We start from the raw sequence: 22586 nt of genomic DNA on the forward strand, positions 1-22586 counted from the left end.
GCTTGGCTCCAAATACTACTCAACAAGTTTATATATATATATATATATATAATATAAAGTAGTATTTTAAAAAAATCTAATTGACTACAAGACTACAAAGATTTATAATCAATTAAAATATTGATTAATAAAATAGAATAAAAAATATTAAATTAGATTCAAATGATGTTTTAATATAAATAATAATTTTTAAATCTTGCTCAAACCCTTACTGTCTTATGTCTTATGACAATATGATTAGAGTTGTTAAAATGATATTTGTTCGTGAATTTTTTTGGAAAAGGCCTGGTGTGGGGCAATTAAAAAAAGCGAGCCGAACACGAACACAATTTTTGAGCTTGAAATATAAAGGAGCCGAACACGAGCTGAGCATGACTCGTTCGTGTTCGGCTCGTTTACACCCCTAGCATCAGCATTACAAAAGTAACTATGATGCGCAGCTATGTTCGTTGGATGATTCTTATAATGCTTCCTAGCGAAACACTCCATTATTTGTGAGAAGATACTTATAATCCTAACTTTTTCTTTTTTTTTGCAGTTACCCACAAACTTTGCAGATAAATAATTAAAAAATTTACGTGCATCAATAATAAGCCTTAAATTAATCACAACACAAATTCTTATTATGAATAAATATGTCTATTATGACCAAATGACAAAGGTTCGAATGATTATACCTTTGTTCTGTCACCACCACCATACTAGTGCTTTTGTTTTGGGGTTATATTTGTAATATTCATAAAGTCATATGATGGAACCGGTGACGTGCCCATTTGGAATTGCAAATAGCACTTTAGCTTTCTTTGCCATTTGTTTATTGATTATTATAATGATTCATTGGAATATAAAAAGATTTACGTATGCACCACTCAATTTCTATGTATTCATACAACTAACACCTAGTTTTATTTTTTTTACATATTTACCATATCACCTATGTCATAACTTAATTGCAAACTTTTTAAATTGGGGGAAACATTATTGCATATGGACAGAGATGCATGCGGTGTCTGATCTATACTGTAGATCACGGTGATTTAGGTGATGATGTATTTTGGTGGGCCCCATTTTACTTTTTTTATTTTTTTAAAAAATTTTGATTGCATAATCACCGTAGATCACCGTGATCTATGTTATAAATCGGAATGCAGTGTCTCTATGCAATAGTTTTTTTTTAATTGGGGAGGTGTGAATTTTTCCCTCACATTTATGAGTATTTATATTTGGAAAAGAAGAATTAACTACGGTTAGCAAAAGTTGTTGACAATGTAAAAAAAAAAATTATCTATAGAATTTATTTTTTCTTAAATTAATAATTTTGTCGAACAAAAGTAAAATTAAACTTTGATTGATGGAACATTTTGATTTTTAGAATGCTCATCTTAAAATATGATCATAGAAAAAAATAACCATATTAAAAATTATTAAAATACAAATTCTATAATCATACTTTGAATTTTATTTACAATCTACTACTAGTTTTTGAATATATATGAAATTAAAATATTTTAAGAAATTTAATTATTTTAAAATATAATTTATATTCAAATAATGAAATGAGTCTAAAAACTCAATAGAAAATGATAAATTATTACATGCGACAACTTTATGTTCGGATGACAATCTTTTGTGCTCGGTTTGCTTTGCATAGGTCTTTTGCTTCGGATGCTCACAATTGTGAACAAGTTTTTTTATTAATATGGCCAGGACAGATGCCGATCACATTATTTCTTTTCTATAGCTTTTATAGCTGTATTTTGCACTTTTAATTTTATATTACTGCAAAATACATATCTTTCACAAGCAACTGTCCGAATGTACAGTCATGTGATTAATCGTATTTCTGAATGACAGTTTTAATGCGGCCCTAATATCGTGTGATTCAAGATGATGGGATAATATTAAAATCATCATTCAGAAGTATTATCAACCACAACTAATAATTTTTCAAAATAAACTTTTGAAAAAATTATTACATCAAGAGCCATTATGTAATTTTGTATCAAAACATCAATCAGAATATGTCACGTGTACAGGTACTCACCTATATATTAAATATTTGCAAAACATCAATCAGAATATGTCACGTGTACAGGTAAATATTTGTATATATATAATATATATATATGATAGATTTTGATTGAATAAATATTTGTAATCTGATTGAAGTAAATGAAGTAGCAATAATTTATGAAACTTTTAAAAGTAGTGACATGACTATGTTGTAACGTATCCGTTCCCGATTTTAACCATTCCACCCCACTGCGACGTCAGCTGTGCGCGCCACGGAATCCAGCACTGGCTCCCGCCGTTATTTCCATAACCCATCCCCTCAAACCTTTGGGAACTCTCGAAGCTCGCCGCCAGCATCGGGATACTCCATCGGATTCTGAAACGGAAACCCTAGCTCCAACCCTCCTCCAGGTACATCCACTCCCCGCCAATCCGTACATCCATTCCTTCTTCATGAACAAATCGATTCGTTACTTGCTATATTATCTCCCCGTTTGCGCGCTATGAATCGCTCATTCGCTTTCATTTTTCGTTTGGGGGTTGCTGCAGTGGAGATTAGAGGATGGCGCTTGTACCGCGCTTTCATGCCTGCCGAATCCATCAATCCGAGATGACGAATGGTGTACAGTGCAATGGTAATTCGATGATGATTAGTCTTAGACCGAAGGTTGAAGTTGCGGGCTGCTGGTCTTTCGTGAGGAGGCAGCAGGGCCTGCGATGGGACTTTCCTGGATTAAAGCGAGGGCGTCAAGTTACTGTGGCAGCGAGTCCACCAGCGGAGGATACCACCGTGTTGACTGAACCTTTGACGAAAAAGGATCTTGTTAATTATCTGGCATCTGGTTGCAAGCAAAAGGAGCAATGGAGGTTTACCTTCTTATTATGAAAGTTAGTTATTTTTTTTCACCATGCCATTTTTAATCAGGTTGAAAGTTCCTTGAGTGCTTCATCTGCCCAGACTTATTATCACTGGTTGATAACAGTTAATGGAATTGCTTGGGTAGCATGACAAGATGGTTGATTCTGTTTCGAACATTGTTTTTTTAGCTTTTCATTTGAGTTTTGTTTTTAGTAGTGGTGTTCTGTAATTACTGAAGTCAGAGACTTCAAACTATCGTGCTATAAAAGGCATGCGTCTGATTTCAAATATAAGATAGCCTTATCCCTCATAATATTCTTCTCGAGGACATGTTGGGAGTGTCTTCTCTTTTAGACAGGTTCGACCATGCTTCCATAAAAGGGTAATCTTTTGTGTTGCCCTATCACTGGGGGAGAAGGATTTAGGTACTTGTTGGAGAGGGCAATATTAGAGAATTGTCATCAAGTTTTAAAAAAATCAGGGATAGCACTGCTCCTCCTTTTGCCCTTCTTCAATGAGTCATAGAGGCATTTCTCTAACTTCTTTTTGGTCGAGTCATGATCCATTTACCATCACGAAAATGTATGATGTCAGCTCCTTCCTATGATTTAAAGCATATTATGAGTTTGCTTTTTACAACGTCGTAACTATTGTCTATAGAACTGTGCAACTATTGAAACCCTCAACAACCTCTAAAGGAGGAAAATTGAAGATGCCTATTCTCAAATTTTGGGGAAATTATGGCCTCAGAACCTTTTGTCCACTTTGTAGGAATGGCACTTGAGAAAATCAGTGCTTAAACTTTGCAAGGGTATTTGATTTATGGAACCTACATCTAAGCTTTGTAGAAAAAGGCAATTCAGGAAATTGTTACCTGAAAGGGGTCCTTTTCATTTTAGTTTCTTTAATGTTAGGCTTAGTTTTTATTCCATACTAAAATCTTTCTTTATACTGTCTAAATTTTTTTCTTAGAAGCAACTCTTTTAAGAGTGTTATATGCAAAAAAAATCTCATATTCAATTACAAAACTAACTTATTTATCATCGTAATGAATCAAAATATCCCAATCTTCTTCTTCATTATCTCGAAGTCATAATCAGCATAACCACCTTCTTTTTCTTGATCAAACATAGCCTCATCCTGATCATACCTCTTCAACAAAAATACAACCATAATTTCTCCATCTTTTGAACAACAATATAGCACACATTCTTCACTTCATGCACTATGCATTATAGTATAATTAAAGTGCAAATATCACACGCTATTTGATCATATACACCTTGCAATAGTAATTGTTCACGCCATGCATCTCATTATGCTTTGAGCTATAACGAAAGTTATTTTGTTCTAATGATTATTATGTTTAGGTAGATGTGGGGGAGAGGTTTGTATTGATATTAATTTTGGTGGTTGTGATAGTGGTGGTGGTGGTGATTATATGAAATTTGAAGTAGTAGTTATGGTGGGAGATGTTTATTTGCAAGGAGAGTGATGAGTATTAGGTGCAATATCTTTAGGGGCATGATTACCAAAATTGTGGAGAGTTGTTGTAGGAAAAACAACCCTTAGTCATGAGTTTTGAACGTATGCCTTGATGCATGCAACAAATTGATACAACAAGTGGTTAAGAATAATAATAAAAAAACTGGTGGTTAAGAATCAAAAGATTTTGATTTAAAGTATAATTGTAATTAAGTGTGGAAGAAGGGGTTGGCATAGTTGTTCCTAGGAAAGAAATATGAAAGAGAGTTGGCGGAAGAAAGTCAGAAGGAGATGTGAAAGGATATGAAGAGAGACAAGGAATTAAACAAAGTTGAAACTGAGCAAGAGGAATTCTGAGAGAAAAATTGAAGGTGAAGGAGATGGGTACAGATCCTGATTGAGGAGAAATTTTTAATAGTGAGTGGAAGGCATGGAGGATTTTGACGGGGGGAATATTTTAGGTACTGTATGAGAATTATGTGGGAAAATTATCCAATAAATGATCAGGCTCTAGGGTCCTTTCTATAGAAAAAGTTTTGTATGAATATTTACATAAAGTTCCTTAAATAGATAAAATAATTCAAACAAATCAGTAAAAGAACACATTTAAAGTGCATAATTTATTTATTTTTCCTAACACATCAACTAATTAAGGAGAAAAGAGTGGCAATCAATCTCATCATTGATGTTTGTCCTGTTTGATTAGTCACCTTGGTTTTGTCATCCGTATAAATTTTGAAGAGCCGAGACAATGATATCCTGTGAAAATGCAAACAGGCAAATAATTATTTTTTTTCTTCTACTACCTCAAACTTAGATAGAGAAAACATTGTAATTAAACTCATTATTGTTGTCTCACATATGTTCTAATTGGATGGCCACCTTGGTTCTTGCATTCGTGCAAAATTATAATTAGTGGCAATGATGAAAAGCCGCGAAACAAGAAAATTTGGTCTTAATTGGGAATGGTCACAAAATATTTGTAAGGTTATGTTTTTTTTCTTGAGCAAGTGCGTTATTCATCTTTAGCAGCCTTCGTACAACAAGCTTGGGTGCCATCCAATAATGGGCGGGGGATCTAATTTAAAAATATGTTAATGAGAGCAGAGCAAGCGCCGTACTAATAAATCATGGAGCTGTAGCTTAAGTGATTACTCCATTATGAGGGTACAGTTCATATATTCAAGTCTAAGCCGTGATTTTCTTTAATGCAATGTTTGATAGTTCTTACAAAATTTGATTTATACCTGGCTTTGTGCCTTTATTTCAGTCAATAAAATAGTTGGGATATGCTACAAAATAAATGTTATACTCATAAACAGGTATATATTAGTAATATCATTTGTTATGGTAGTGTATTAATAAACTTATTCATTTAGAATAATACACCATTATTTTTTTTTATTGGTATTTCTATCATTTTGTGAATTTAGTCCGTTAAGCTTTATATGTTATATTTGTTTCAGTTGGTTTATCTCTTGGGTGACTTATTAATTGCAGGATAGGCACAGAACATGAGAAGTTTGGCTTTGAAGTTGAAACACTTCGCCCTATAAGCTATGAACAAATCGCTGCCTTGCTAAATGGAATTGCTGAGAGATTTGAATGGGACAAAATAATGGAGGAGAATCATGTAATTGGACTTAAACAGGTATGAAGTATATTCTCTTTAAAATGAATAGCTTCGCAATTCACAGTTGAATGCTGATTGCTCTGAAAAGCTCTTCTTAAGTGATAGCATGGGATAATTTTTTACAGCTGATAAGTCCATTTCCTCACTTATGGTAGGTTTATTTGCCACCAATCTCAAGTTGATTGCATGTGTGCTTTGTCGTTATATTATGAGCATATTCGGTGATTATCATTTCAATCAGACTGTTTTTTAGGGGCATTTATATATGTAGCACACAATTCTAATTTATTTACATATCTCACAACTAAATTGTCATATTTACACACATAGTGCTCAGATCTATTATATCACTTCAGAAATAACAGTACTATCACTTTTTAAAAGTGAAATACAGCTCTTGATACCTAGGTTTATTTATTTATTTTATTTTATTTTATTTTATTTCCTTTTCATACATAGGTTTAAAGCACCAAAGTGTCGTGTATGTAAATATGAAAGTTTAAGTGTCAAATAAATTGACGAAAATTGTGTGTTAGGTATGAAAATTTCTTTTTTTTTTACGACTTCATCAAGCTACTAAGTGGTGTTTCATTTTTCCTGGTCAGAATGTCATAGAGAGGGCTTGTTAATGCTTCCCATATGTCTTATGAGCATCTTCATTGGTGATCATCTTAATCAGTTTGCTCTTTTTTATGCGCTACTAATCGGTGTTTCATCTTTCCTGGTTAGAAAGTAATAGAGATGGCTTGTTAATGCTTTCCATTTTATAGAAGGGGCAATCACATAAAGAGCACTCAAAACATTGTTATTTACAAATCTAGCACCTTCTTTCATCTATTTTCAAATTCTCACCCAATTATCAAAATTCATGACAAAACCCCAACCATATTTTTCATTTTTTATTAAATTCTCACTGGTTTGATCTTGGCTTGCATAAATACATCTTTTCGGTAGTTTGAAAAAATCACTTGAATGCTAGTTTTATAAATAGCAATGTTTCAACTGCTATGTATGTAATTATCCCTTTTCAGAATTTTAAAGATTCGTTGCCCGAGTATGTTATGGTTGTTTGAATTCCTACCCAAGACAAAATTTACTGCTAAATAAATGCCTAGCATAGCATTTTGTTTGAACACTTCTTTCTGATCCATTGGACGGAACTATTTTTATTCTTGTTGCTCCATTCTAGTAATAAACGTACAAACTTTTTTTATTTATGCCCTTGAACAGGGAAAGCAAAGCATCTCACTTGAACCAGGTGGCCAGTTTGAGCTTAGTGGTGCACCCCTTGAAACTTTGCATCAAACCTGTGCTGAGGTCAACTCGCATCTTTATCAGGTCAGTAAAAATTACTTTTTGGCATGCATTTTCTTTGTTTGCATGGCTATTTTGCAATTATTTATTTTTTCACCAAGAACATGCTATTGAGATTTGTATGTAATGTAGGGTTCTTTTTGTAAATAGAAGAAGTCTAGGGGTTTATTTGTAAATGTTGTAAGGCCTATATAAGCTAAAGTGCTAATGAAATGAGTAAGATTTTTATCAAAATTTTCTTCTTCACATGCCCTTGTTTCTATACAGCCAGTTTTTTGTTTGTTCGCATAGCTCTTTTGGAACTACAAATATTAAATGCAAAATCAAATATTGACCAGTATGACAAAATCAAATATTGACCAGTATGACACAGATTACTGAAACTTCATAGCACTGTAAATTGTTGTTTTCTTTGGGAAGGTGGCTTCTTAGTTAAATGTTAAGTGAGAGGCTACGTATAAATTTAGAGAAGAGATTGTATATTGACCTTTCAATATTTCTGGGTTATTTTGATCATGTTCGTTGATTTTACTGATTTTCTATGCCTTTGGAGTATATTTTATGTTTCATGGTCATGATCGGACTGCAGACTCCATTTTTTTCATGTATGTTTGTTTAATTGGATTTGTATTAACAATCTAGTTCTAGTCTACCACAGAAATCTGTGGTTTATAGATGTTTTTGATTGCCTTTAAGTGGATGGATATTTCATGTTGCATCTGTGAAGGCCTGACCTGCTGACACATACATAGAGTTTAAAACTTGTTGTCCACTTCAACTGGAATGAACAACATTAAATAGGATGCATCATCTCAGGAATTCTACCAGATTATGCGGCTTGATTATAACCATGCAATCCTCAGTTCCGTGCTATTTGAAGTAAACACTCATTATTTAATGTGCTAAGTGAATTATTGATCGAGTAAAGTGTCAAAATAGTCCCATGACTGTTTACATGGTCATTTTAGTCTCAACATATATTTAAGTGCAAAACTAGTCCCCAACTTCTTAAATTTGGGCTGAACTAGTCTTTTGTGGGACTATTTCAGCCCATATTAAAAGATTATGAGAATTAAATTAATATTTTTATAGACTTCGGGCTAAAATGACTCTCTGCAAATAATCAGAGGACTATTTTGACACTTTTCTGATTATTGATTATTCGACACCCTTATCAAATATTGCTTTTATTTGACTGGATGTTCTTTGTCTAGGAACAACTTTCTCTGTCTTCGAAGGTTACTAATTTCTCAGGAACATTTGATGACATGCCAAAAGTATCCAGTTATACTGTAAATCATTTTTTAATACGAGAATTCTACTTTAATCAATACCCAGCTAGATATATTCTGTAGGCATTTCTGCTCTACGAGGCTTTAAAGTTTTTAGTTTTGTACACAGCTGTGCATGCAACATCCTGGCAATTTTGATTATATCAATACTGTGTATGGATGAAAGTTTCGTGAACTTTCCTCTATGCCCAATTTTTCCATTTGTTAATTAGCAGCACCTTCTCATCTTTCTTTACTTCAGACCTCATTCCATCGATGGTAATGGTATTTTCATATCAACAAATAAAAGAATAATGGAACCACGTTTGAGAATACTGTGGGCATGCAGTTTTCAGAGTTTTGTCAGAATTCTGAAACGTTTATTAAGCACTGAATAAATGGTAAATGTTATTTAAGAAATTGCTGTGTTGGTTTAATGTCTGAAGGCTGGGCATCCTTATGACTGTATGAGTTGATATTTCTGGGCTATTTGCTCTTTTTGGGGCTAATCGCTGTTTTGGACAGCGTTACACCACATTAAAGTCTGATTCTGTTTCAATTAATATCCAATTCATCTTTAAATTTTGCTTTAACCAGTCAGTTCATCATTTTTAATTTTGCATTGTGCAGATATATATCTGGAAGTACATAAATGTATATTTATTAATGAGTAATAAGTAGAAGTTCAATGGGCTTCTTTTTTAATCGACTATGGCATATTGTTTAAACAGGTAAAAGCTGTGGCTGAGGAAATGGGCATTGGTTTCTTAGGAATTGGTTTTCAGCCAAAATGGCCTTTGAAGGATATTCCTATTATGCCAAAGGTATCTTCCTTTTATTATTCATTTTTATTTAATGATCTTTACTTCTCATTTAGATTGTTGTTTTTTCTTCGAGGAATTTGCATACATACCACAAAATTCTTATGTATTTACATATCTAACGCTTAAGTATTCATATTAGCATGCATTCCACCTAAATCTTTAACATCACATAATACACCTTTGCATGCATAGGTTTATGACACCAAAGTCTAACAAGTGTAAATATCAAAGTTTGGATGTTAGAAATATAAATACATAAGAATTGTGTGGTATGTATGTAAATGTCCCCTTTTCTTTATCTTATGCGAAACACTTTCCATCTACACTATGCCCAAATATATATTTGAATGCTCGGCTATTTTCTGTTTCTAGTATCATTGTTTCCTATTTCCTTTGGTTGGAATGCCTTGTGCCTATTTTAAATGGGAAGAATTGTTTATTTCTGAAGATTTACATACAACAACAACAACAACAACTCCAAAGCCTTAATCCCACTACTTGGGGTTGGCATTTCTGAAGATTTACATGCATATCACTTAATTCCTATGTATTTACATACCAAACACCTAAACTTCAATTTTTTAATATATGCCACCTTACATAGTTACATATCCCTGAAACACATATTTCACCTTTTAAAAGTAAAAAAGTGCTATTTTTTATGCTATATGAAAGATTTGGGGGATATAAATGTAAAAGGCAAATTGTATATGTTATATTTTAAATACATAGAATTTACTTTAATGAACGAGCACATGAGAAGTTTTTCTACAGGGAAGGTACGAGATTATGAGAAACTACATGCCAAAAGTTGGGTCTTTGGGACTTGATATGATGTTCCGCACCTGTACCGTTCAAGTAAGTATTTTTCTGCTTAGAAATGTTGCCTCATGGGATCTTTATCAAATCCTAATTGGATTTGTTGTAATATAACTATGTATCGGGGTAAGTGGAGAAGGATTGATGACTTGACATTTCGTTTGTGTTCATAGGTTAATCTTGACTTCAGTTCTGAATCAGATATGATCAGGAAGTTCCGCGCCGGTCTTGCTTTGCAGCCTGTGCGTGCTTTTCACTTATTTGTTTGCTTTAACACCTCTGTTTCTTCTGTTTTTTTTTTATTCTATATTTGTACCAGATCGCAACTGCAATATTTGCAAATTCACCATTTACTGAAGGAAAACCAAATGGTTTTCTTAGCATGAGAAGGTATGCCTACATATATACCTATTGAGAAAAAGTGTCAAAATGGTCCCCTAATTCTTTGCGAGGGCCATTTTAGTCCTGTAATTTATAAAAGAGTCAATTTAGTCTCCGACTCTTCTATTATGGTTGAAATAGGGCATAATGAGGACTATTTTAGCCATCATTAAAACAGTCTGGAGAGTAATTTAGCACTTGTGTAAACTCTAGGACTAAAACAACCCCATCTAAATAGTCAAGGGATTATTTTGGCACTTCCCTCTATACCTAATTTATGTTTGCTTAGTTCTCACTTGTTTGAGGAGCTTATTTTTATTATTTAGCTGTTTGCTCTTTCAGCCATATTTGGACGGATACTGATAACGACAGGGCCGGAATGCTTCCTTTTGTTTTTGACGATTCTTTTGGGTAACGTAATGTTTTTAATTACATTTTTGTTGACCTTACTGTTATCTTAAGAAGGAAAGTATTTGGGCTAAAGATCAGCTTTAAAATCTTCCATGCGATTTTACACATAACACTTGTGAAACCCCACTGTTTAATTTGATGGTTTTCTGGCTTTTAATTGTTAGTTCTCATTTATTTTCTTAAATTCATATAAGACGCCCAACCCATAAATTTGCAGTATAAGGACCTGATTCTTTTTGAAATCCCTCTTGTTTTTCTTATACGAGAAGTTGTGGTATCTGGGATAATACTGCTGCTGCTTTTCCTGATGGAATAGACTGGGTCACTGATGATTAATGGCTTCTGACTAATTAGTTTTGCTGATTAATGTATCTTAAACCCATCCAATGCCAAGGTTGGACACTAATTCCACTAAAAACTTTTAGTAATATAAATTTCATGTCCAGATTATTCGTCACATGACATTTTGGGGACTATTGATATCCTTGCTTATACAAATGAAAGGAAATGATTAGGGGTGTAAATGAGTGAAGTTAGAGGTAAATCAAAGCCGGATTGATTAATTTGTTTGTAGCTTAAACTCAAGCTCACATGCTGTGCTCGAACTCGGCTTGGATCAATGAATGCTTGGCTTCAGCTCGAGCCACTGTGCCAATTGAGCTCAAGCTCGATTAGTTTGTAGCTTGAACCCAAGCACGTGCTCTACTCAGGCGCACATGCTAAGTTTGAACTCGCCTCAATCAATGAATGCGAGGCTCGAGCTCAACGGGTAAGTAAACAAACAAATATTAAATGTTCAACTCTGCTAGTATATCACTTGTTCCAGTCATGTTTGGATCATATTCTAACCACACTCGAACCTTGTTCAAACTTTGCTCGAACCTTAATTGAATCTCGCTTGAAATTTGCTCGATTGTTGGCCAAAGTTTGCTTGAATGATGCTTAAATTTTGCTCGGACCTTACTCAAATATTTCTCAAATATTGCTCGAACCTTGACCAAACTCTACATGAATCGCGCTCAAATATTTCTTAAACCTTTGTATGAGCTAATTTCTTTTTTTACGTCTTTCAAAATGCAATCCATAAATAAAATTTGGATAAGTTTGTCCATGAATTTTATTGCATATTTCTCTGAAATAAAATTAAACAGTATATATTTCTCCAATTATTTGTTCTAGGAGGCATATGAAGTTAATTTTCTTTCTTAAACTAGCTTACAAATAATTTAAGGGTGTCAGTGAACCATCTTAAGTTGATTATAACTGTTTCAAATTAATTGATTAGCTAGATGAGCTTTCAAGTCATGCTTTAGTAAACTCAAATTTAAACTCTTATAAAATCAGAGCTCAACTCTTAGCTTGAACACAAACAAAGCTTGACTTGTGTGTTCGTTAGCAAGTAAAGCTTGATTCGGCTTGCAACCCTACTTGACTTACCCTTAACCTTATAAAGAGTGCTTCTATCATTTAAAAAAAAAAAAAACAAAATACACATGATGCAAAGTTACATCTACCTCTAGAAGACACCAAGGTGATACAAACATAAAATTTTATATTTTTTAGAAAGGCAGGATGCCAGTTTTAAATGTGCACACTTAATTTTTGAGTTTTGATGTTATTTTGGTTATCTCTATTTCATAACTTTATTTATTTTTATTTATTTGTTATTTTGTTACAACCATGCCTCTAATGACTAATGAGTTAGATTCTTTGTTGTTTTCCGCTTTATTTTAATTACCATTTCACTATTCCTTTTTTTGATTGCTGGATACCTGCAACTGGATATTGTTGATAAAGGTTACTGATGTGGTGGTTGTTGCTTGCTATTTTACTATTTTCAGCGCTGGAGCACACTCTTCCTTCATTTCTTTCTGAGGGTTGAGAATTTGTGGCTGCTGTACTGTTGCGATAATCGTTGGCGTTAGCTTTTGATTTCCTTCTATGTGTGATTTTTTGGTGATTTGTGGCACTTTCATTGTATCAATTTTTAGGATTTTGCTGACTTGCGGGATTTGGTGAGTGGGTTCCAATTTATGGAATTGTTTTCAATTTTTGAATGTTTTGAGATGAGAAGCTGTTACTTTTGAAATTTTTTATGATTATAAATGGGTTATTTATAAATTTAAACATTCAATCAATTGCTTAGTGAAGTTATCCTTTTCAGTCAGACATAGACTCTGGTTAGATTTTGAGTGCAGTGCAAACAATGATTATCAAATTATTCGGGATGTCTTTCTCTTATATTGGTGTACGGACTGAATTAATATATTTGTGAGTTTGTCTCTTATGTCTAATTTGGTTTGCATTCATCGCTGGATTTGGTCTTGCCTCATTTAATTTGGTGTACATTTTTATCAAAGCATGTTTTTTATGATTTTAAATTTTTTGTAAAAATTTCTATTTGGTTTGGCGTGGATTTCTCATCCTTGGTTTTCATCAAAAGGGCCTAATAAATACTTAACTAGATGGTTTGGGAATTGGAATAGTAATGTCATGTGCATTATTTTTGTGCATTTCATTCTGAACTTACTGGAATAATAGGCCTTATGATCTTTATATTAGATTTTAATTATTTGATTTGGGAGGGACATTTGGTTACTTTTTTTGGTGAGAAATTGGATAAGGCTAAATAAAATATTCAAATTACACGAGTATCATGCTGTTGTGCAATCACTTGGGTACTGATTTATTATTTGCTTCCCAAGAAATTTGCCCAATATTCTAGTTATTGGGCCTTGAAATAGTTTAATTCTTAAAGATATTAGGACACGAGCATACTAAATGAGTTGAATTGTTGCAGGAACATACATTTACACTGAAACATTATGTTGGAGTTAAGAATAAACCTACTATAAGTGATTGATTTTGATCCCATTAAACAAGAATATGCCTTTTGCAAGGATTTTAATTAAATATAATATGGCTTAAATAATGAATAGTCTGAGCCTAACAAAGGATTTAATGGTTAAAATTGTATTTCTCCTTCGCATTCTTGGTTTATCTTTCTTGTTTTAAAATTACATGTTGGTGGTGCAACGAGATATTTTAGTCTAAATCAAATTATAGTTATGATTAGGGATACATTTTAGTGACCAAGTCTAGAAATAGACAAATTGTTTCACTCTATAAGACTTGTCAAATGGCTATAAGACAAAAGAAACATTATTGAGCTATGTGCACCTTTACTTATTCCTTATAAGATCAGGAGAATTCCAATACAGCATTTGTGCAGGGATTACCATGGCAATAATTGCTTTGACCAATAGAAAAATGTAAAATTTTATTTTTGTCTCTGTCAACAATGCTGAGCTCACAAATTGCGGGGCTCTCTTGAAACGCTGCTATTGTTGTGAAAATTTATTAACTTTACAAAAGTGATATCGTTCCATTCATTTAATCTGTAATTAAATTGTGGGTGATAGGAATTATTTTGCTCCAACTTTCTTGCTACTTTTCTCTCTTTTTACCGTGAACTCTAAAATGAAACTTTTTCATTCCAGGTTCGAGGCATATGTGGATTATGCCTTAGATGTTCCTATGTATTTTGTTTACCGCAAAAAGAAGTATATAGATTGTTCCGGAATGTCCTTTCGGGTTTTCTTCTAACCTAACTTATTTCAACCATTTATTTTTTTAAATATATTTCGTGTTTTTAACCGGATTTGTAGAAGCCTTCTAAGGTATTATTTGATATACTTACTTGAAACCTAATATGTAAAGGTTGCATCTACAGGACTTCTTGTATGGCAAGCTTCCCGCAATGCCCGGGGAACTACCAACTCTTGTTGATTGGGAGAATCATCTAACAACAATTTTTCCTGAGGTTTTCTTATTTGGATATCATGATGCAAAATATTTTTAAGTTAGTATTACGGAATATTGCAAATTTCTTTCTGCTTAATTTACAGGTGAGACTGAAAAGATACTTGGAAATGAGAGGTGCAGATGGAGGGCCTTGGCGGAGATTGTGTGCTCTGCCAGCATTTTGGGTATTTCCAATTTTCTATACATTGTCATTCTTGTTATGACCATTATTCCCATTGAAATTGGTTAGTCGATAAATATTTAAAAATATTTATCATTGATATCAGAATTAACCCAAACTGCAACAAGAAACTCAATATTATTGTTGAATTTAAATAGAAAATTATAACCGCTCAGGAAAAACTAAAATTGCTACAATTGGCTAATGCAAGGCTTGATGCTTGAACCGACTGGTTCTAGAGGAAGCCAGTCCAACAGGGAGGTTGGACCGGCCAGCCAGCCTGTGAGCGGGAGTTATCGCTCCCTCCTCTCTCCTCCCTCCTCCCTTTCCTTTTTTGCTTGCCACTCAAAGGAACCTTCTTTCACGCCCAAAGGGGAGGGACCTCCCATTCCTATTCTATCATCTATTATATATTTGTTGTTTGCTTGCTTGCTTGTTGAGGGCTATTTTTAGATTATTTCTGATTTTAGATTCCTACAGTAAACGATTTCCCTTGTCAGGGCTATATCCGAGGATAAGTGGTGATCCAGTTGTATCCCGCTCTAAGGTGGTGACGACCTTTACCTATTTCCCCCAAGCAATCATTCTCCTAGCCGCTGTTCATCGTTGGCTCTTCCTACTTCTAGCCATCGATCATCCCGTCCCTCTCCTTATTCTCTGTCAACTGCACCACCGCAAACCCCACCCGCTCCCTTCTTACTTGCTAGCGCCCTCTCCTCACTTCAGTATCGAGCCGCAATTACTCTGACGCCCCTCTTTTCGGCCACAGACCTTCACCCCCATCATCTATGTGTGCTTCTATACCCTCAACTCTGCTCTCTTCACCTACTGTCTCCACCATCCCTTACCTCACCCGAGCCGAGCCTCTCTCACCCTTGTCGAAGGGCCAGACTCTTCGGCCCTAATGGGGTATGCTTGTTGTTTCTGTTTGTTGTTCTTGCTTTGAGTCTTGCTTGTAATCCGTTGTTTTGAGTAATAAAATTTTCTTTCATATCGGTTTTTGGGTTAACTCCGGTTTTAATTGGTATCAGAACTAGCCTAACTTTTGTCTTATCATAGGGTTTCCTAGTATCCGTCTTTCCCCTCCATCAAAAATTTTCTTTTCTATTTCCAAACCATAGCCAAACTGTAACCCAAGCCTAATTTTTTCTTGCTGATTTTCAAAATCAGCAACACTAAATCAATTTTTACAGTCTCTTTCACTCTCCACTCTAAATTCCAGCATTGCCACAAAGGAGATATATGACTAAGCATACCTGGGAAGAGATACAACGAGAGGTTCGCTGACTTCAACGACAGCTTGCGGACATTGAGGATGAAACCCAGGGGGGACTTAAGCCTAGTTTTGCGATGTAGTGAAGTTCCATTGTGGTTCGGAGAACACCAACCAAAATTTATTGTCGTCAGGAAGTCCGTTGAACGGAACGCTATTTTTTCTCCATTTCAGATCACGAGATTGGTCTGGTGTTTCACTCCATTCCATTGTTTCAATATTTCTCTATCCTTTTTTTTAAATCCCCAACATTTTTATACTCAATACATTTCCTCTCCGTCGGCTCTACTTCTCCAACTCTTCTCCGGCTCCGTAGAAGGACGACAAAAGCATGATGCCATGGAGGAAGCTTCCTGATATCATTTATGAGAGTGGGGGAAAAATAGAGTTTCTAACACCATTTATGAGGTTTTTTTTTTACTTTTTTAAGTTTGAGAAGTTAGTATTAATCAAACGATTTATTAATTTTAAAAAGTTCAACTTTATAATGCTGCTTATGTTAACACTCTGTTTAAAAGAATTTTTCTGAACGCTGATGCCATGTCAAACCAAGCCTTACTCTCTATGGTGACAGGAAAAGTCGAAGAGGCAAAATATACGAGAATTTCAACCTCTTCAATATGGAGGATTTCATTGATGAAGAAGAAAGACCACAACGTTCCAAAATTCAGTATCACAGGAGGCCTGGAGATGAGACATCATTTGGAGGACATAGAGACTACAAATCAATATGAAGCAGTAAGAATGTGATCTACACAGATGACAAAGAAATTGGATCTCATGACTCAGAGGTATTCCCAATCGTGCTATTTGACGTTGCTGAAGAAGGAGAACTGGTTTAGAGTTGAACGGAGGTGCCTAGTGGAGTTCTCAATTGGAAGCTAGCTGCAGGATCAGGTGTGGTGCGCTATGTTCCTCATGAATGTCTGCACCTCTTGTTGGGGAGACCGTGACAATTTAATCACAGCACTGAGCACGACAGATTCAGAAACACCTATTCCTTTACCAAGGAATAGAAATGCATCATCCTTTTTCCTTCGACGACGCCCAAGATCACAGGTGCATTTGCCAACAAAGTAGCATTGGTGAGACCAATTTTTGTGTAACAGAGGATGATAGGACTGAAACACCGATTCCAAACACATGACGTACACGACAGAGTATTTCAGGACATCACGATCGATATCTTGCCACTCCGTCCACCATTATTTGAGAAGGTTTAGGTTCCATTCACTTTAGATTTGGCTGAGCTAATATTGGGTTACCTTTGGAAGATCCAGTAGTATATGCGTGACAGGCATGCCTTAGCTGGATCAGTAATGAGCTTCAAGAAGGTTGGACCGAGATGGATGTATGCTCTCAAGTGGAGAAAACTTCACCGCTGTTTTGGGATTGCAGACAAAGAACCAGAAGCTTTCACAAATGAGGTCGAAGCTCCCCCAATCCAGGGAGACTGACGCAGGTTTGATGCCTAAACCAACTGGTCTTTCCTCCCTTTCTTAATCTGCTTGCTGCCCAAAGGAGCCTGGTTTATCGCCCAAAATGGAGGGCCTCCTTTTCCTATTCTATTATTTATTATATATTTGTTGTTTGCTTGCTTAGGGTTAGTTTTTTATTATTTCATATTTCAGATTCTTGCCGTCAAATAATTTCCCTTGCTATGGTTGTATCAGAGGACCAGTGGTGCTTCGGTTGTATCCTTCTTCGAGATGGTGACGACCTTTACCTTTTTCCTACTTCCAGCCGCTGGTCATTCCCTCCCTCTCCCCGCTCCCTATCAATTGTACTGCCGCAAACCCCATCTGCTCCCTTCTTACTTGCTGCCTTCCTCACCTCACTTCACTATCGAGCCACAATTACTCTGCCGCCCCTCCTTTGGGTCGCAGATCTTCACCCCCATCATTCCTGTGTTCGCCCACAACTTTACGCCTCCATAACCTCACCACAACCTTATCACCTATCGTTTCCACAATCCCTTGCCTCATCCAAGCCTCTTTTACCCCTGTCCAAGGGCTGACCTCTCCGACCTTTGCAAGGTATCGGTAATTGCACATATATAGGTAATGACTAAAAAGAATTGATGATAATAGGTAGTAATCATAAAAGGAAAACAAGGCTCATGGTCAGTTTCTTGTGCTCACGAAAGTCGCGGTGTCCTGCGTGTGAAGCGAAATCTCTCCCGTTAGTCTCTGGGGGTTAGGGGAGCTCCCACCTTATCTGTTAAAGCTTTTGTCTCCTCATATTATAACGTCAGGTCTCTCACGTCGAAATTGGTAGAAATATAACAATCTCCTAATCAGTTAATTATGTAGGTGTTGCCATTCCAAAATATATCTTGATAGAATAGGTATCCATCCTGTTTTGACACAATCATAGCTGGAATTGTACGTGGATGTGTATCCTCAGGAACCAATCCTCAAATCGTTAAACACGAATTGGCTTCTTACACCCATCGTACTTGTTCGAGTGTATCTGATAAACAAGCAAGGAGGAATCAACTTTGGGACAAAGTCTATGGTAGGCTGGACTACACTAAAGTATAACCACTCAGGAGAGGCCTCTCTTCTTATCTGATAGGACCTGGATCCCATTGAACCTTTCCCATTAAGTTCCTAAGACAATTTTCAAAGTTGTGGTTTATCCTTCCTTTCTTGACATCTAATGTTGGGTACACTGTCAAACTAAATTTAATATCTAAATAACTTCATATAATCTTCCAATCGTAGCAGAAAAGGGCCTCATTTCTGACCTGTTGGACCTCCCTCAACAAGGGCAACTCAAGGAGTTTGTAGATCTGAAAAGTCTGAGTTTGTCTTATTTGGCGTTGTCATGCATCTGGTGTTGGTTTCTCGAACTCAAGACCGTTTGAGACAATCACTGTTAATTCGTTTGGAGTCTCTCTCATGTGCTTAGCTGGAACTATGCTCATCTTTTCCTCACCAGTTGGAACCTGGTACTCCTTTAAATCCTCAGATTCTTCAGTATCTACTGTGTCGTTATCCTTTTTTTCAACATCTTGCTCTGTACAATTTAATTTGATATGCTCAAATTCGTGGCTCTTAAAACACTTTTTGGTGGAGATAATTTTAGAAATACTATTTCGCTCCACATGTTCTCTACTCTGAACCAGTTTCTCCTCAGCAGGGTTCGGCTTGGGTGTTCATCTAGGTCTATTTTGGCTGTAAAATCTTGGGTTTGAACCTTGCCTGTGAGATGTGTTGATCATCCGGTGATGCGGTTTCTTCACTTTTGAAATTAGAGTATGAACATTCGGTATGTAGTGAATTGGTAGGCACTTGCGTTACTTCTCGTTTTATTTTGGACTAGGTAGTGGTCTTATATTTTTCCTCACGCTCACGTAGATACTTAAATTTTGCCACTAAAATAATGCACTGTTCTTAAATTGCTGGTGGCTAGCTTCACCATTCCATCCAGTGGGATGTCATGACACTCAAAGACACATTCGAAGGTTCAAAGCCACTCGATAAACCCGTTGGGATCCATGTGGCCGTTGAAATTCAACAAATCCACTTTTACTTCAAAGTTCTAGTTTCTTAGATTTTTTAGGTCACATCTTTGATGTAGAGGTTCTTCATCCCTGGAATCCGCATGGTGGAAGATATTCACTCTATTCCTTTGATCTGGAAATTCACCATTATGGCTATAGGCGACTCAATCAGATTGCCTCCTCTCAAAGGTGGCAAGTCTCTATTTATAGTTGGAGGGTTTCCCACTGCATATCGTTCCTAGAATCCCCCAGACACCACTTAATGAATTTCTCATAGACGATATCATGCCATTGTCGGCCGTTTTAATTTTGGTTTTGCGGCCGTTTTAATTTTGTTTTAATTTTGGTTTTGAAAAATATAAGAAAAATATGAAAATAGTTTTGATATTAATATGATTTTTGAAAGTAACATTTTGATTTAAAAATAGGTGAGACCAAACGAGTCTCGCATTTTGAATAATTTGGGTGGCTAAGCACGGTACCACAAGTATACACGTATCCCGAAGAATAAACATACCACCTATAGTAGGCTCAATCACCTAAACTAAAAAATTTGTGACATCCGTTTGGTCTGCGAAATATTTTATATGAGGCCAACAAGTTCCCCTATATAATACGAGGATTAGATAGAGTTTATTTTACCCGGGTTCCAAGTTCCCTATAGAGGCAAGCCCCTATAGTTAATTACATCTTAAATGACTTGGGTCACTTAAGAAAACTCTCGATTAAGATCAGTGGTTTTACCTTCAAGATTTCAAAGTATAGGTTTCCAAGATTGGACATGGGAAAATAAAATGGGAGTGGCTCAAACAGGAACAATTATTTGCAGGAATCCAAAAGAATGAAGAGTGGTGGATATCACGGAACCGGGGAGAAACCCCGATGACTTCCCAACTATCCTGTTGTTTGGCTTTATGTTTTTTTTTAAAATGATGCTTATTTGATATTTCAATCCTGTAAATTATTTTGAATTTATGACTTATATTCGCACGATATCCGATCGTGCAAATAGCCTGAAAAGATAGGAGGATTTACACCGTACCGGATGGTAACCTCGGAATCTTAAAGTGTTAGGACTTATAATTACACAACAGGGTTGTGCAAAAAACTTAAAAGGTGATCGTATGGGTTGTTATTTAAACTAAAGAGGGTGATAGGTGATGTGAATGTGTTTTGATGTTGCAAATCCATCTTGAAGTTGTTCCTCGTCGAGCTGACCACAATGTTCGCTCCAAGCTCTTCGTCGTAGCACCTCCGGGTTTAATTTTAGTTTTGAAAATGCACCTAACCACTAGGTTATCCTATATTAAGACATAGTGTATATCAAAGCAGAGAAGTCGTGTGATATATAAAAGAAGAAAGAAATAATATTACATGTCAGGAGAATAGTATAACAAACTAAAGAAACAGTATAACAGGCTATGCAAAACAATATACATGCTAAAAAATAACATAAAAAGCTACAGTATAACAGGCTAGAAAATAGTACAGCAGGCAATGCAAAACAATATACATGACAGGAGGAAAAGTATAACGTGCTAAGAAATAAAATGTTGTAATGTAAATCAAACCTGTATATTTGGGAGTCTTGCTGCTCCCTTAAGTTTAGCTAGTATGTGTTGTGCAAAAGGAGAAAACATGACCTGAAAAACTTGAGAAAACAAGCAAATCGTAAGGAGGATCTGAGTGTAAGACTCAAGCTCAAATCCCAGAGCATTGAGTTTCAGTTTTGGTAAAGTTAAGGCAAGAATTTCATTATTTGATTTGATTAAATCAGTCATGAATCACAATCTAGTGCACCATCGTGTCTAGTGTCCTAATTAATTTATGAACTAGGGTCAGATATCTGGCTTCTTAGGTTCATTTGAAAATTAGATTGATGAACTTTCTCTTAGGGTGTGCCCCTAAGACCTAGGAAACCTACACTTTAGTCTGAGTATGAAATGTTCCAAAGTGTCTATCTTCAATTAAGTGTCTTTCAACTAATCTTCGAACATCTTTAGATCAAGCTTAGCTCGCTATCAGGCTTCTAAGACCTAGGGGTAAGCCTATAATTTTGGCAAAAGGGTTGTGAAATGTGCTTCAATCCTAGTTAAAGCAATTGAGTTTAAGTTTATTCAAAGCTAAAGGGGTCTAAATGCAACTCTACTGATCTTTCAATCCATGCTCCTAATCGTCATTTAAACTCTCACTTTCTTCCAACTCTCAACTATTCTTCCAATTATAATTTTATCTTTCTTATGCAAAAGGAATGGTGAATGGTTTGCTATCCTATCTCTTCTTTAGGTTTCTATCATCTCAGCAGACCAAATTTCATTTTTAATTTCCTCTCCCTTTCTCTTTTCTTCATATTTTCTTTAAGACTATGAATCATTTCCGAAAATAATTAAATAAAAAATTCTCATTTTTAACTTGCCCGTTAAAAAAAAAACAAAACAAACGAAAAAGAGGCCGATTCACTTTTAAAACAAAGTCAAATCAGTAAAGCCTAGAGTAAAATCGTAAGTGCGTCGGCCTAAAAGCGTTTAAAACTCGTTAAAAGAATGACCGAATCAATCTCAAAAAGTAGTTTTAAAAGCCTCAAAATATAATTTAAACCTTCACGAATAAAGCTTCAGAATGTGGCGAATAAAACTTTAAAATTTAACCCAAACATACCACTAGAAAGTGCTCCAAGTACGGTTCACCCAATCAATGAACCGATCTTCACAGCAAAGGTGAAAATTCACCCCATTAAGATTTGCGGCCAGGGACAATGAAGAAGAAAATCAATCACAAACCAAACATTTTCAATCATAAAAGAACTAAAG

At 35.3% G+C, this 22586-nt stretch overlaps 1 protein-coding gene across 1 annotated transcript in view; it reads left to right on the forward strand.

Moving 5' to 3' along the window:
* The first annotated feature begins 2237 nt into the window (after positions 1-2237).
* Positions 2238-22586, forward strand: part of LOC110026083 (glutamate--cysteine ligase A, chloroplastic) — a 37095-nt gene continuing 16746 nt past the window's right edge. The window contains exons 1-12 of the mRNA XM_020726871.1: positions 2238-2424; positions 2563-2880; positions 5858-6008; positions 7221-7328; positions 9307-9399; positions 10174-10257; positions 10392-10460; positions 10538-10608; positions 10942-11010; positions 14511-14604; positions 14744-14833; positions 14919-14999. Coding sequence (XP_020582530.1) covers positions 2576-2880; positions 5858-6008; positions 7221-7328; positions 9307-9399; positions 10174-10257; positions 10392-10460; positions 10538-10608; positions 10942-11010; positions 14511-14604; positions 14744-14833; positions 14919-14999 — 1215 coding nt within the window. The 5' untranslated portion in view covers positions 2238-2424; positions 2563-2575. The remainder of the gene's footprint in view (positions 2425-2562; positions 2881-5857; positions 6009-7220; positions 7329-9306; positions 9400-10173; positions 10258-10391; positions 10461-10537; positions 10609-10941; positions 11011-14510; positions 14605-14743; positions 14834-14918; positions 15000-22586) is intronic.

Source organism: Phalaenopsis equestris, unplaced genomic scaffold (genome assembly GCF_001263595.1).
Source record: "Phalaenopsis equestris unplaced genomic scaffold, ASM126359v1 Scaffold000349, whole genome shotgun sequence".
NCBI lineage: Eukaryota > Viridiplantae > Streptophyta > Magnoliopsida > Asparagales > Orchidaceae > Phalaenopsis > Phalaenopsis equestris.